The sequence below is a fragment of the Diuraphis noxia genome, unplaced genomic scaffold (assembly GCF_037042655.1).
Source record: "Diuraphis noxia isolate RWA-SAM2 unplaced genomic scaffold, SU_Dnox_SAM2 contig0004, whole genome shotgun sequence".
Taxonomy (NCBI): domain Eukaryota; kingdom Metazoa; phylum Arthropoda; class Insecta; order Hemiptera; family Aphididae; genus Diuraphis; species Diuraphis noxia.
The window spans coordinates 51720679-51736205 of NW_028301714.1; the positions used below are offsets into that span (position 1 = coordinate 51720679).

General features: G+C 27.6%; 2 protein-coding genes and 1 long non-coding RNA gene across 3 annotated transcripts; 1 reads left to right on the forward strand and 2 right to left on the reverse strand.

Annotated features, from left to right (window-relative positions):
• Positions 1-135: 135 nt before the first annotated feature.
• On the forward strand, positions 136-4508 carry LOC149056179 (uncharacterized). Its single transcript, XR_016191377.1, has 2 exons — positions 136-244; positions 3334-4508. It is a non-coding gene; the product is annotated as an uncharacterized LOC149056179 (long non-coding RNA).
• Positions 4509-5280: 772 nt separating this feature from the next.
• Positions 5281-9572, reverse strand: LOC107164982 (low density lipoprotein receptor adapter protein 1). Its single transcript, XM_015513024.2, has 3 exons — positions 6815-9572; positions 6559-6705; positions 5281-5693 (listed from the first exon to the last, which is right to left on the reverse strand). The coding sequence occupies exons 1-3, from the start codon at positions 7067-7069 to the stop codon at positions 5580-5582; spliced, it is 516 nt and encodes a 171-aa protein (XP_015368510.2). The 5' UTR covers positions 7070-9572; the 3' UTR covers positions 5281-5579.
• Positions 9573-9710: 138 nt separating this feature from the next.
• On the reverse strand, positions 9711-13204 carry ND-23 (NADH dehydrogenase (ubiquinone) 23 kDa subunit). The gene is made up of 5 exons (XM_015513023.2): positions 13049-13204; positions 12177-12341; positions 10282-10454; positions 10076-10204; positions 9711-10011 (listed from the first exon to the last, which is right to left on the reverse strand). Exons 1-5 carry the CDS (start codon positions 13074-13076, stop codon positions 9880-9882), a joined length of 627 nt encoding a protein of 208 aa, XP_015368509.1. The 5' UTR covers positions 13077-13204; the 3' UTR covers positions 9711-9879.
• Positions 13205-15527: the final 2323 nt, after the last annotated feature.

Consider the following 15527-nt stretch of genomic DNA (forward strand, 5'->3'; position numbering starts at 1 on the left):
TAAAAAGAACAGACATAAACAAAAAACATAGGTACTGCACTCCGCGTACGTTTTTTTAAAAATAAAACATATTTTCAGACTACCTATATAATACAGAACTTATGGAACTTATTTATATAACTGTATACACTATAGTAGGTATCTGAAGAATTCCGAGTGTTCCGACGTCAGCGTCGCAGTGTACCAGTGTACGCACCTTATTATGGATTCCATCAAAAGATTTGATATTTATACCTACTTTAAAGTAAGTTGGATTTCATATTCTTTTAGGGCTTATATACCTATGCGCTTTTTAGACTTCAAATAGATGTATAATGTCACGAAAAGTATGCTATCCAAGTGTCGTAAAAGTATATTAGAAAAAACTTCGATTAAATTTTCAAAGTTATGACAGAAAATGTTTTTTATTTCTCGACAGAGAGTAAACTACACAAGTCACAAATTAAAAAAGTTCAAATAATTTTTAATAGCTTAAAGTTATAAAATATAAAATATAGCGTAATCAAAATTTATATTCTATTAAATCATAAATAAATTTAAAATTTAAATTTAATAAATTTGAACTTAAAACGTTAATAAATACGGTTTGCTCTTGTTCGACCCATACTGGCCATACTCTACTATATGGGGTTATAGTTTGGCACCCTCACCTTGTAAAGGATCAGTCACGTTTTGAGCGTGTTCATCATAAGTTTATATCGCACGCTGCTTTTATTCTTAATTTACTTTCTTTGAATCGTGACTATTCCAAGATTAGCCATGTGGTAAATGGTAATTATACCTTTTTTATATTCACGCCGTAATTATATTAATTTTCATTTTATTCAAGCTCTTCTCAACTATTATATATACATGTACCTGACCTATTATCTCAAGTTTATAAAATACTTTTATATTCTCACATTATTCGTAATTGTAATCCTTTTTACATTTCCACTTATTTCACTTCAATCAGCTACAACCACCCAATGCACAGAATGCTTAGGTCTGTCAACTCAGTTTGAACTTTGGTCTTAATTAATATTGCTTTACCTTGTTATATATACTTTTATATTTATATTATTACTAGTTATAGGTATATATATATAACATATAAACCATACATTATTTGTTGTCATATTATATTATTTATCTTTTCACTCTTTTGTAAAAGCCGGTTGGCGTATATAAAAAATATGTGCCTATACAGGGTGTCCCACAGAGATCTGTCATTCTGACAAATGAAATAACTTTTGTTCTAATCAATATTTAAAAAAAAATTTCTTTTAAATATAATTCATAGACACTTGCGCTAGATTTTTAGAATACATTTTTTATTTTTTATTTTTTAATACTGAAAATAAAAAACTTAAAAATTGATAAAAAATGTTTTCGAAATATTCAATATAGCCAATTTGTAAATATGATTTTTAGAAAAATTTATATGGTAAAATCACTTATTTAAGTCAAATGGCTGATGCTTTATCATTTTTTTAAATATCAATATTTTCGTTAAGTAAATTACGATCTAGTTAATGTTAGAAACCTTGTAATTTCAAATAATAATATAGTTTTTTAAAAATATTTTATAAAAACATTTTTAAATAAGGGCATGTTAAAATCTAATTATTTTTTTATTGTATTTATTTTAATAATATGTGATGTATAAACTATAAATTACTATAATTTACCTAACGAAAATATTGATATTTAAAAAAATTGTAAAAAATCAGCCTTTTGACTTAAATAAGTGTTTTTACACTTTACATTTTTCTGAAAATCAAATTTACAAATTGGCAATATTGAATATTTCGAAAAAAAATTTATCAATTTTTAAGTTTTTTATTTTCAGTATTAAAAAAATAAAATTAAAAATGTAGCGCAAGTGTCTGTGGATTATATTTAAAAGAAATTTTTAAAAAATATTGATTAGAACAAAAGTAATTTCATTTGTCAGAATGTCAGATCTCTTTGGGACACCCTTTATGTATTTTTAATATTTTTCAACTGCATTTATAAAAAAGTATGGTAAAAGTATTGAATAAACAAAGACGAATTAATGCAGAACCATGTATTAAATTTTCAAATCTTAGGTTTAAAAGGAACCTAGGTTTATGAAATTATTCTAACTCAAATTTATTTGCACAATTTCATAAATTTTTAGTTTATAATTTTTTTATGAATTTCTAGCTTAAGATAATTTTCGAATATTTGTGATTTTTAAGTATTTTGTTAAAATTAAAACTTTATATTATTTATAAAAAAATTGTGACTATGAATTTCTTTTATTTTTCAACTGCTATTGTAAAATTATGTTAAGAGCCCAGTATTAAATATTAAAGCTTTTACACACATACATTTTTATCGATATCAATTTAAAAAAAAACTAATAATGATCGAAAATTTCAAATACCTATGAAAATGTTCAATTTAAGTCGAAAAGTTTGAAAATTGCATGGTAAATAGAATATACATATATTAACATTCGGTGAAACTTTCATGTAAATGTAGTCATTATTTTAAGATACGTAACTCAAGTTACGTTAAAAAACAAAATCGATTTTGTAAAATATTATTTATGCGAAAAATTCGCCGTTTTTCCCTTAAATTTTAGTTTGTATATCCCCATTATTAAGAAAAAAATCGAAACACTTTATTACCCCAAAACATAATGACAGATAAAAAAAAAACACACATCATAGTAAACTCAACACATTCCTCGCTCCGATCAAAATCAAAAAACTAAAAATTTTAAATGTCTATAAATAACTTAAAATGATTTGGAATAAACTAATAAAGTATAGGTATAAAAAAATTCAAATATAAACATTCAGTGAAAAATTCATGTATCTACAGTAATTTGTAAAAAGATAGTAAAAATCACAAATCAATTTTTGTGGAGGGCGTTGATAGAATTACTAACAATTCTAAGATTAAGTTGGTTATATTTTATTATATGTAACGCAATGTATTTTCAACCTGAGTTATAGCTTTTCAACATTAGTGATGGTATAGTTAGTATTCATACATATTTGGGGGATATAAACCAAATTTACCTTCAAAATAATTAATTATTGTCATAAAAAATAAAGGGAGTATGTTAGCCATTTTATCAAAAATGAAAATTCATGTTTAAATTTAATCAAAAGTTCCATATTTTTTAAATTTTCATACTACCAATAAAATAACCTAACCGAAAATAAAATCTTACAATGGTGAAATATAAATGCAATGTAAATGGTACTTTTGATGCTTTCATTGTGTATAGTAAAATATAATTAAATAGTATACACATATAAAAAACATTAATAGAAATGATTAAGTCATTAATATAATATGACGACTGAATTGCAGGCTATCATTACTTTGAATAACCACTCCGACGATTGTGACGGAGCATATCCTCGAGACCTCAAAGCATTCCGGAACAACAATACTTGAGAATATTGTGACTCAATAAGCACCAATGGCTGAACTAGCCTTTATTGTAATAATTATTATTATTACTAAAATTCTATATTAACTTACTCAATACACGTACAGTACAACGGTACACCGGTGGGCAATAGCGGGGTAAGAGAAATTTATTCGCATTTTTGTTATTTCACTTTGTTGTTCGCGAACACCACAACGTGCTATCAACATAAAAAGTTCTACAATAAATAGTATATTCGTAAAAATTTTAAGCAATTACGTTCTGACGAAGTAGTCGGCTGTACCGGTAAGACGGACCTAGCTCGCAGATGGCAACGTTCCAGTGACTTCCGAGTTCCACCAGGCGAGCGTCCGACGGGCGCCCGCCCGGTGTGCAGCTATAACGGTCCGACAACGCATCCAGTCTGTACTCGAATCCGATGACTCGGTGGCGTCAACGTCGTTGAATGACATACATATCTATTCGAACATAAAAATTGATTGCTCAAGTCTGTCGTTGTTGATGATGTTTGCGTTCGGTGAACTCTTCTTCGTTATATCTTGCTTTTCTTCAACAGATGCGCACCACCCGATCTCAAACAGATCGCCTGAACAAAGCGACTCAATTAAGTATCGACGACTGACCTGAATGTTATCATTACTTTGAGTAACCTTTCCGACGTTTGTGACTGAGCATATCCTCGAGACCTCAAAGCATTCCGGAACAACGATATGTAAGTACAACGGTACATCGATGGTCAATAGCGGGCTAACAGAAATGTATTCGAATTTTTGTTCTTTCACTTTGTTGTTCTCGAACACCACAACGTGCTATCAACATAAAATTTAATTATTTTTAAATACGTATTCAGTTAATTATACTTATTTTGATATTTTGGTGTCATGTTCCCAATTCTAATGCTTTTTGTATGTGTCAACCCCTTCCCTAGATATGCCTCTTTTATGCATGACCTGCGGATGATGTATGGACATCCCCATGTAACTTGCCTTTTATTTTTTTTTTTTTTATTTATTATTCTTTTGGTTTTTATAACGTATGGAGTTAATAATAGCAGTATGCTTTGAATTAAGTATATTTTTTTTTATATTTTGCATATGTGTGTGTATGTTATACATCCAAAGAAAGCTAAAATCTATCAGGCTTAATTTATAGGTATTAATTTTTTATTAATAATGATTTTCAATGATAACTTGGAAGTCAATAATCGATAATTATCTTCATTTTCTTAAATATTCAAATATCTAAAACTTACAGAGTGAGTTACAATGTAATAAATAAAGCACCTACCGTGGCATCTTCACCAGTATGATAATGAATTGTAATACCTCAAATCCTCACTGTTTAATGTTGTAATTAAATATTGCGACTATGTTGAAAACAATCAGACACAAGAATAGAAAAATAACCAAGTTTACAAGATTTATTTACTAAAAATATCTCTTAAATTTTTGTTATAATTAGTATCAGGTTTAGAGACCCAAACAGACCATTATTATTATAGATATCACACTTAAACCAACATAACATAGAAACATAAAATGGTTGAGAACCATTGATGATGTATTACATTACAATAATACTATGACAAATAATATAGTAACACATTTTTAGTATAGACTATGGGATACTATTGTACTACATAAATAAAAGAAGTTTCTATTTTTCAGTAAAAATGATTGAACATACCTGCAACTTCTTGTAGGTTTTAGATTCATTGTATAATAATTAGTTTGTTTTTTTGTGTACTAAATATAAATATATAATATAATATACCAATGTTTTAACAATGGTAGTCTTTTGAAAACATATTTACAAATATAAATAATAATACCAACAACCACTCTAAAGTATAATATTATAAAATATCAAGTTTAAAAAATGTTTATTCAATAATACTATTGATTTAAAATGTATAAGCACCACAATTATGTTTTTAATCTTGTTTACAACTAAGACAAATAAGTAAAAGGTTGCTAGAAAATTATTCATAAGATATTGAGTTAAAAACGCATATTGCATAACATATCAACTATTAAAGCATTTTTATTTAAAATATTAAATAATATTATAATTTATACAATCCATAATTTAAAAGCATCTATAGTTTTAACATGATTATATTATAATCACTTAAGCCTAAAATAAACCGGTAAATATGACAATATTAAGCCTCAGAGTCAACTTTTCTAAGATCCATTTCTAGTTCGTCAGCAGTTCTTAAATCAATGGCAAAGCGTGATTTAGATGTTCCAGTACTACGTACTTTTCTGCTATAGGCCTATAAATAATTATAAATTACTATCCATTTAGTTTTTTAACTTAATTTTAAATTAATTTAATAATATATTATATCTACTTTTAAGTTTTAACAAAATATAATAATATAATAGGCATTCTATTAAAGGCATTAAGGCAGAATAAAAAAAACATCTTAAATCTTATGGGGACAAAAAATCAAAATGTAGCACACATAAGTTTTTATAACGGCTACATTGTTGGTATGAAAAAATAGATCTATTTTATCATGATTATTAATACCTAAATGGTTTTACATTGTTATTTGAATTATGAGAAATTATAAAAATGTACTGCTTATTACTTTTTAAAATTATAATATTATACACCAGTAATTAGTATGTAATATGTATACCTATTACAATAAATTATCAGATAACTAGTATAAATAATAATTATATTAACAAATTATACAATACATTCAATACATTCAATACAAATATTTCACAATACGATGTCACTTGATAAGGCAGATTAACAAGTAATGCAACTGGATGTGTTCTCGAGGGGAGTGGGTGTATACAACTGCATGTTTCACAGGGAAGCTTATAAATTTATAGCATAAACTATAGTCTATAATGATTAATTTCCTTGAACTACAGTGATTAATAAGTGAAAATATTTTTTATAAATAAAAAATTGGGCGGTTGAGTGACTTTTTTTAACTGAGCGTGCTTTTAAAAATAATTCTATGCACCACTGACTGTTGATTTTATGTACCTAATAGCTATTAATATATAGGTACAAGCATTTTTATATTATTTTATTTTATCTATTTACATACAATTTAAAACACATGGTTTTTATATACCAACTATTATGCATTTACTTAATATAAATTAAATTACTTGAAACGCTGTAGCTAATGTATAAGTCAAATTTCTCGCAGCTTGACGACTCTCACAGACAAATGCCACACAATCGAATGGTTTTCTGTCAGTGGTAATTTGTTCTTTAACAACTATCATGCAGAAAACTCTTGTGTAAACCAAATCCTATAGAGTGACATTTATTTATTTTTACTTTTATCAAAAACAAATAAATATTGTGTGTTCATCATGAAGTTATATAATAACACAAGCACAATAGGTATATTATACATACTTGAACCCCATAAGAAACTGTGTGAATGGGAAAAACTTTTTTAAATTTGTCCCCGATTATTTCACATCCGTCTTCGGTGATTCGTAGTTCGACTTGTGGCTGTAAGGGTGTTGACGAACTTTTAGCTTTTGCTACCATCAAATCGACTGGTTTCCGCGTGTGTTTGATACCCCATAAGCCCCTGGCCTCGGAAGACCCGAGTTCCCTAACTGAGAACGATTGGGGAAGGCGTTGATATCGTATATCTTCGTCCATCACGGACGAAATAATGTATAAACAATAATTCTATTATAATATAATGAGTAATTTAGTTGATTTTGAAAGTAATAATTATAATTTTATAAGACACTCGAAACGTAGTCGTACGCGGTATGAAACATCAAGCATATGCACCGAACTAGTAGAACACGTACTATGAATAAATTCAAAAACTAATATTCTATACATGAGCATTACACATCCAAGCACTCAAGAGTCAACGCACGAATGAATTCACCTGTCACCTATAACTGCAGGTAACACAATAGGTAGGTAGTAATTTACTGCCCAACTGTCATCTGCTATCGGATTTCCTGTTTCCTGTTAGTTACCCACCAATAGCTATACTGTTTAATGATCATATATGACGTATCTGTATTTAGTCCGTACAAAATAATAATTCTTGATATAAAATACAGAGTATAATACAGTAAAACATTTGTTTTTATGTTAATTGTTTTTTAATAATCAATGAGGAAGGTACCTACAGCAGTAATTACGATACAATAAACTGTAACTATTTTTTTTATTTTTTTCATATAACATACACATTATAATAAATTTATAAATTCAATGTAAATTTCGTAATTTCTATTTTTAGAGTTTTGAATGTGGTTAATTAAATTAGATAAAACATAAATATTGTTTGAAATATTATATTGATTGTTGATAAATGATAACACGAGTAACGAGTTACAAATATTTGAAATATTAGCCGTTGGCCACACAATGTAACGCAGACTCGCAGTCGGTTTTTCATTTTCAGTTTCCACTGCTGAACCACTAAGCGTGAACGCGTATCAAGCGGCTGCATATTTTAAAATCAAACAATTTGAAATTGTTTGGCGGTTCAATGTGTGGCCTTTCCCTTAATCTGGATTAGGTAGTTATTAAAAATGATAGAATTTATAAAAGGTGAAGTATCGTGTGCTTATATTAATTATTTTAATATTAAGGTTAATTTTTTCCTATACGTTATTTTTAAAGACTTAAATGAAACATCCAGTTAAGAAACTAAGAAAAAGTTAGGTTAATCTATCTATTAACGTTTTCAATTTGTTCATGAATATTTACGGTCATACCTACAGGTCAACTATCTTATCAGTAAACAATAGTCTTTTTGAAATTTTAAGTGCCGACTACAGACTTTTAGATTCTGATCGAAGGGGTAAATGAATTCACTTAACAATATGTTTTTTTTGTCCGAGTACACGATGAGTATTCGAAATAATCCATCGAATTTTCTGGTGGGTAAGTTAATCTAGTTGGTGTATTCGAGATCAAAATTGAAAATTCCCCTTAGTTTTAGAAATCTCTGAGAAAAACGTAAAAAAAATTGATAAAAAACTGGAATTTTTATACAAAATCAGTAACTGACAAAATCAATTTTGATTTTTGGTGTAACTCTTTTATTTTTATTTAAATTGAACACATTATACATTAAACTCACACAACATTACAACAACCAATGTGTAACAGAGCGGTACTTACTTGATCTCATTTAATTAAAAGTTTTGTTCCCCATAATATATATTGTGTTATTTACCTTTTTGTTTGAGAAAAAAATAGTGATTACCAAATAAACAAAAATAAACACAACCAATATAATATACAGTGACACAATCGAGGCATTGCCAACAGTGTATCAAGCAATACTAAAAAGCTGGCTAGTGGGTACCAATCTGTTGTTGTCTGTAAAATATGTGTCTAATGTCTATAGTCTGTTCAGTAAGAGAAGTAGAGAATATGCCGTGGACCGACGATAATCTGTTCATTTTCTCATAAGCGACAACCTGCCATAAGAGAATTGTTTTTGAAAACAAGATGACCCAGAAAGATGCACCGAATAAGCATGTTCTCTCAGTGAACAGAGTATAAAGGGGTTGCTTTAACGGATGGGTTAAATTTGAATTCAATGATATAAAATTATTTTATACGTAAAACAATTCAGATAGAAGATGTTATTGTGTATTTGTGTGTATAAAATAAAATGATATAATATTAAAGTATTCACAAATATTTTTAATATCTAATTTCGCACAAATTTGTACTAAATGTCTTTTAAAAATAACTCTAAGTATATATTTTTTAGAATTTTGTGTTAAATGTGCGAATGTCCTATACAAATTTTAAACACTAATGCCAGGTTACATGAACAATTTATTTATTTATAAGTTCAACAAAATAAAATGGACCTATCATGAGTCACTACATCATGTTTAGAAGACCTTTAGTTCACTATTGATTCAAGAGATATTTAATTATAAAGACAATCCAATTGCTCCTCTAGGTTTTTATAATTTTCAATTATAATTAGCTTCTTCACTTGCCTCATAAATAATCGCCCCAAAGATACAAACAATATGATTAATTAAATTAGATAAAAAATATATCTGCCGACTACTTATTTTAAAATAATTAGGTCAAATTGTAAATTATACTTATACTGATGCAATGTTTTTATTTTGCCTAAGTATAAAAACAAGGAAATAATTCCCTAACTTGAGATTTTACTCTCTTACTCTCTCTCAACACTCTTATTTATGGTTATTATTATTTAATCAATAACAGTGTGAAGGATATTATTTAAAAATTTAATAATAAAAATAAATAAATACAGTAGTCTCAATAAGCAATATGATTTCAATAACTGATATTTTTATCTATTTTATATTTTTGTACATTTGTGTCCATTTTATTTGAAGAATTATAGGTATTAAGCATGTAGTAAAATAACTAATGTAATACATATTGTTTTTATAATGAAGAAAACTAAACACATATATTTACTATTTTGATTATTAGTATTAACGGTATAGATGATCAGCATGTATGTTAGCAGCAATTTCTGATTCCCATTTATCACCATTATTTAATAACTTTTCCTTATTATATAAAAGTTCTTCATGAGTTTCAGTAGAGTATTCAAAATTTGGACCCTGAAAAAATGTATCCACATAATAAGCTATGGTTTGATGAAATTATTACTGTATTAAACTTTACTTCAACAATAGCATCTACGGGACATGCTTCTTGGCAAAAACCACAGTATATACATTTAGTCATATCAATATCATAACGAGTTGTACGGCGACTTCCATCAGCTCTTTCTTCTGCTTCGATTGTGATAGCCTATGCAAAACATACATAACAATCATAATACATACATACAAAAAATATGTCATTAATAATTATGACAATAATTTTACTTGGGCTGGACATATAGCTTCACACAGTTTACAAGCAATGCACCTCTCTTCGCCAGATGGGTAACGTCTAAGAGCATGTTCTCCTCGGAAACGTGGTGACAAGGGTCCCTTCTCAAATGGATAGTTGATAGTGGCTGGTTCCTTGAAAAAATGAGCCAATGATACAGCAGCACCTAAAAATAAATTATTTTAGTCTTTTCTCAGGAGGGAAGGCTGATTTTTTTGACATGCACTATTTGATCAATTAAAATATAATTTATGTGGTTATAAAATCATAAATATTAAAATAGGTCATAGGGGTACCTAAAACCCTACACTGATTGACTGCAACTATGTAAATGCTCTGTTGTCTATGATTGACACATATGCAGCAAAATCAAAAATTATTTCAGAAATTTTACTCTATATTGCAAGTGTTTAAGGTACAGAAGACCGAATTTACAAGTTAAATCTTGTACCCCATCAAAGGGACATAATTCACCATTGCCTGTAATTCAAGTATAAAATCCAAATATGCGTCGCCAGTAGAATCTCAATTATTTAAACTAATTGGAACACACCTAGTTCGAAAACATAAAAATTTGGATACTGGGAAATATTTTTAATACTATTTAATATTAGAGTAATCATAGCCACGATTTATAATATCTTATAAGAGTGACATCATCATCATTTATTAAAACAGAGTAAGTTCATTTATTATAACGTTAAATCCTTATGAACAATTTATGTATAGTACATATGCACATAATATATAAGCTTAAAATAAGTAGGTAAAGTTAATATACATAATAATATTTGCAAATATGAAATAATAGATAGTACTATGATCTGATTAAAAAGGTAAATACGTATATATTGTACACAATACACATATACTATTTTTTCAACAATGCATTAATAAATTACTGTTATATACTTCAATATTTTTTTTTACAAATTAAACTTTAAAATAAATAGATATTATAAATTAAGAGAAAATAAGATTTGTTTAATTTTCATGGTAAACGTTTAAAAAAATCTTGAATTTTATTTCTTTGGCACTTGGCACATATTATTGATATACTGCAGCAACTGAAGGAGATATCAGCACGCCATTTTAACTTAAAGTTTTATAATAAGTTGAATTCACTCTAATACTAAAAATAATTAAGGCTGGCTCTAGACAAAATGTATACATAGGCAAATCAAAATTTGCCGCCCTTTCGTTTTTGTAGTATATGTATCAACATATTACCCAAAATATGGCCCTGCCTACAACCAAAGAAATGCCACCTCAGGCATAGGCCTGTGCCTGAAAATAATAACGTGGGGTTGGGTATGTTAAATGCAAATTTGCTATGCTGTGTGCAGGTCTGAAAAAGAAAAAAAAATAGTGCTCTGACATACTCTTACAATATTCTAGCATTTATTTAATGTTAGATTTTTTTGTCTTAACAAAAGGGAAATTTAACTTAATTTTCCACAAGTAGTGATGAATATAAGTTTACATTTTCATTGAAATATATTGTTTACAATTTACTTTTGATTTTTCAAAATATTAAATAACTCAAAAACAAATTCTTAGCATATATTACGTTATTGATTTAAAGTCCTCATACTATGTATTAAGTACATATACGTTACATTATTACATCTATTTAATAAATTCATACATATCACGAAAAAATATGAAAGATATTACATGATATTTATAATTTCAAATTATAATATATAATTTATATATAGGTATGATATATCCATTTATTTGTATTGGAGCGCTGCAACGTGTAGGTATAATTAATTTTTGTACCTATACGTATATTGCAATTAATTTAAATAAACTTTTAATGATAGAAATTTTACCCTTAGAACCTATATTCTCATAATAATTTACAAGAGTTAGTTATAGTTACCTCTACATAATTCAGTAACAAATGCATAGGAAATAGCTTGATCTGTCATGGCTCCCCAACTTATATTTTCAAATTCATCATCTCTGTTGACGTTTACATAATTGATTTGCGATGCCAATCTAAGTGGTACCCTAACCCGAGTAGATGATCGCAAAACTGTATTACCTGAAACAACAATGAACATAATGAAAATATAATAAATGGTAAGGTAAAACAGGTCAACTGGTACATAATCTTTACACAATAAACCTTTATTTTAAGTTAAATTAATATTTATAATTTAAGATGTTTTTTATATTTATTGAATAATTTTACTTAAATTCATATAAGAAAATAAAGAACAATTGCAGTTCAGCTCCCAAACGATTTTTTTTTGATTTTTTTTATTGAAATATATGTATTTCAACGAGTTAAGAACGATGGTGCAAAAATTAGTTGGTGCAAACCATTATTTTGAAAGTTATAGCCTTTCAAAGTATGTGTTTTTACATTATTTTTATCGCACGCTGCATGCGTATTACGTTTTAATTTTTTTTTTTTAGGATTATAATTAAATTAACTAGGTAGATTCTGTGATGAGTATCATGAAGTACTCTCGCATTCAAATGGTTTTACTTAAATTTCAAGGTAAAAACAGAGCTAAGAGTTAAATAACAAAATTATCAAGTAAAGTGGCTTCCTTTGCCTACCGGCTCCGGTAACTCGTTGAAATACATGTTTCAATAAAAAAAAAATCGCTAGAGAGCTAAACTGCAATTATACCGAAAATAATTTTTGGTTACATGTAGTTTTGAGTTTTATCATTGAAATTCACGAATTCACCTATTTCAATTTACATTTTTATAATAAAAAATAAAACTATGAATTCTTACCAGCCCTGGTTAATATTGCTAAATTCATACTGAAAATCTTATAAAAAATATTTATACGTATAAATACTGTCGAGTCGTCAGTAAATAAAATAATGAAATATAAACTTTTGAAGGAGTTTTCTGAAATAAAATTAAAGAATTGTCCTCAAGGCTGAAAATTACGATTGATAATACGCTAACGCTATCAGCATTCAGCTATAATTGTTTCTAACTTCATACCATCTGGTTAGGTCAGAGCACGGATATAGATAGTACTATCTTAAACCGTGGTCAGAGCCTTAGATGATAGCACGAAGAATCCTGAACCCGACATAGGAGAAGTGGGGAAATGCAAATAAAATTCAAAATTCCTAAATCCAATTTTTGATGACATACAATATGCAGGTAAGCAAATACTATAAATGACAATACGGGACAAATAATGATAATATTGTAGACGACATAGCCCCCTAAAAGTACTCGGACGCGCTCTATGTGTCAAGTACTGAATTTTATATTAATATACTAATACGAAGACCGCCCAATTTTGAAAAGCTATATCTCGCTAAAAATTAACAAAAATGATAATTCGAACGATAAAATTTAAAAAAAAATAAACTAATTAATTTAGTACACTTTAAATATGGGTTGCTATTTGAAAATCAAAAATTGATAGTGGTTTCACTATTAAATAAATGGGTGAAAAAAATAAAAATTTCATACAGTTTGAGAAAAGCATGAAACAAAATATACTGAAAAAAAAAATGATAAAAAGTCAATACTTCACAAAATGATGAGTGTTCAAGGATAAAAGAATCGCCCTATATAACTATATAAGGGCGCTACATTTTTCTTAGCCCCGGGCGTTAAATGCTCTAGATCTGGCACGCTGCAAATAGCCAAATATTTATGGGGGAATATTACATTTTATTAAATTTCGTCCTTTCCGTTTTTAGTGCATATAATTCCGGGCCTTAAATTAATATAAATTTAAAAAAGCCTGGTCAAGTGGGTACCTCATCTCTGCTGTACATAGATGCTGCGTGGATCAATATAATTATTCCCGATAGGAGTGTTAAATTTTAATCTAATAATAGCAGTGGCGTATCTAGGATTCATTTTACGGGGGTGTTTTAATACTTAATAGTGTCACGGGAAGTGAGGGAGGAACCCTAACACCCATAATACTTTAACACAAATCATAGGTATATTGATATAAATTATTATATAAGTATGTGTAAGTTGAATAAAACTTTTTTATTATAAAGCACATAAAATAAATAATACTAAGACAACTAATACAACATAGTACATACGGCCGATGGGGGGGGGGGGGTGTTCTAACACCCATATCACCCCCCCCCCCTAAATACGCCACTGAATGATAGGTACCTATCATAATTGTACACGAAAAGCGATCCTGAATGGAAATGATTTGCCAGCCTAGGATGTAATTTCAAGTGAGAATTTTAAGATTTCAAGAAATCTGAATACACCAAAATTTGAGTTCTTTTATACCTAATTATTGTAAGCAATGTACGCCAAACTTATGGAAAATCTTATATTAAATTTTCAACTTTTAGCTACTTAATGTCTCTAAATTATATACTATGTTCTATCGATATGGTTGTGATTGTGAATTTTTATGTTATTAATTATTATATGTCAAATTATTTATATATACATTTTTTTTTTAAATATTTACTATTAATTATTATTTTATATATTAAAAATTGTAATGCTATTTTAATTTTAATTTAGTATACTGATTTGTTTTTTTGTAATTGGAGTTAACTCCGTATGAAATAAATAAATAAATAAATATAATAGTGCTTATACAAAATTGTTTATGAATTATACCTACAAAATAATTTGCAAATATTTATGATTTTGACGAATTGTTGTCAATATTTGAACTTCAAATGCTAATAAAATAAAATTGTACATAATATGACGTATTCTTATAATTTTTGAATCAGTATAAGGCTAACTTATGAGGAACTTTGTATTAAATGTTCAAATATTTTGACTTGGCCGAAAAAATTTTATCGTCTATCTAACTATCAATTCTTTTATAAAAAAATGTAATAATACACCAACTTTTAAACAAGTGAAAAGTAAAAAATAAAAAAAAATAATGCATTTATAATAATGTAAGTATCTATTTTACTTGTATAGTTGTATTTGTATGAAATAGCCAATAGGTATGAATATTTTTTGTAAATAAATTTATTGTATACTATATAATAATTAACAAAATAATAACTGTTAAAATGTTAAATGTAAAAATATGATGTAATTGTAATATGTATTTAGTATTTTACAGCTGATCAAATTTTTCTGTTACCTATAATATAGCTGAATATTACAAATTACAATCCTAGAGCGCGTTAGTTACTTTATCAGGGGGCATACTTAATTCTTATGTCGCGATTTTTGACACTAGTTGTCCCGTGACCCGTATTGTCATTTATAGTATTTTATGTAAGATTAGTATTTT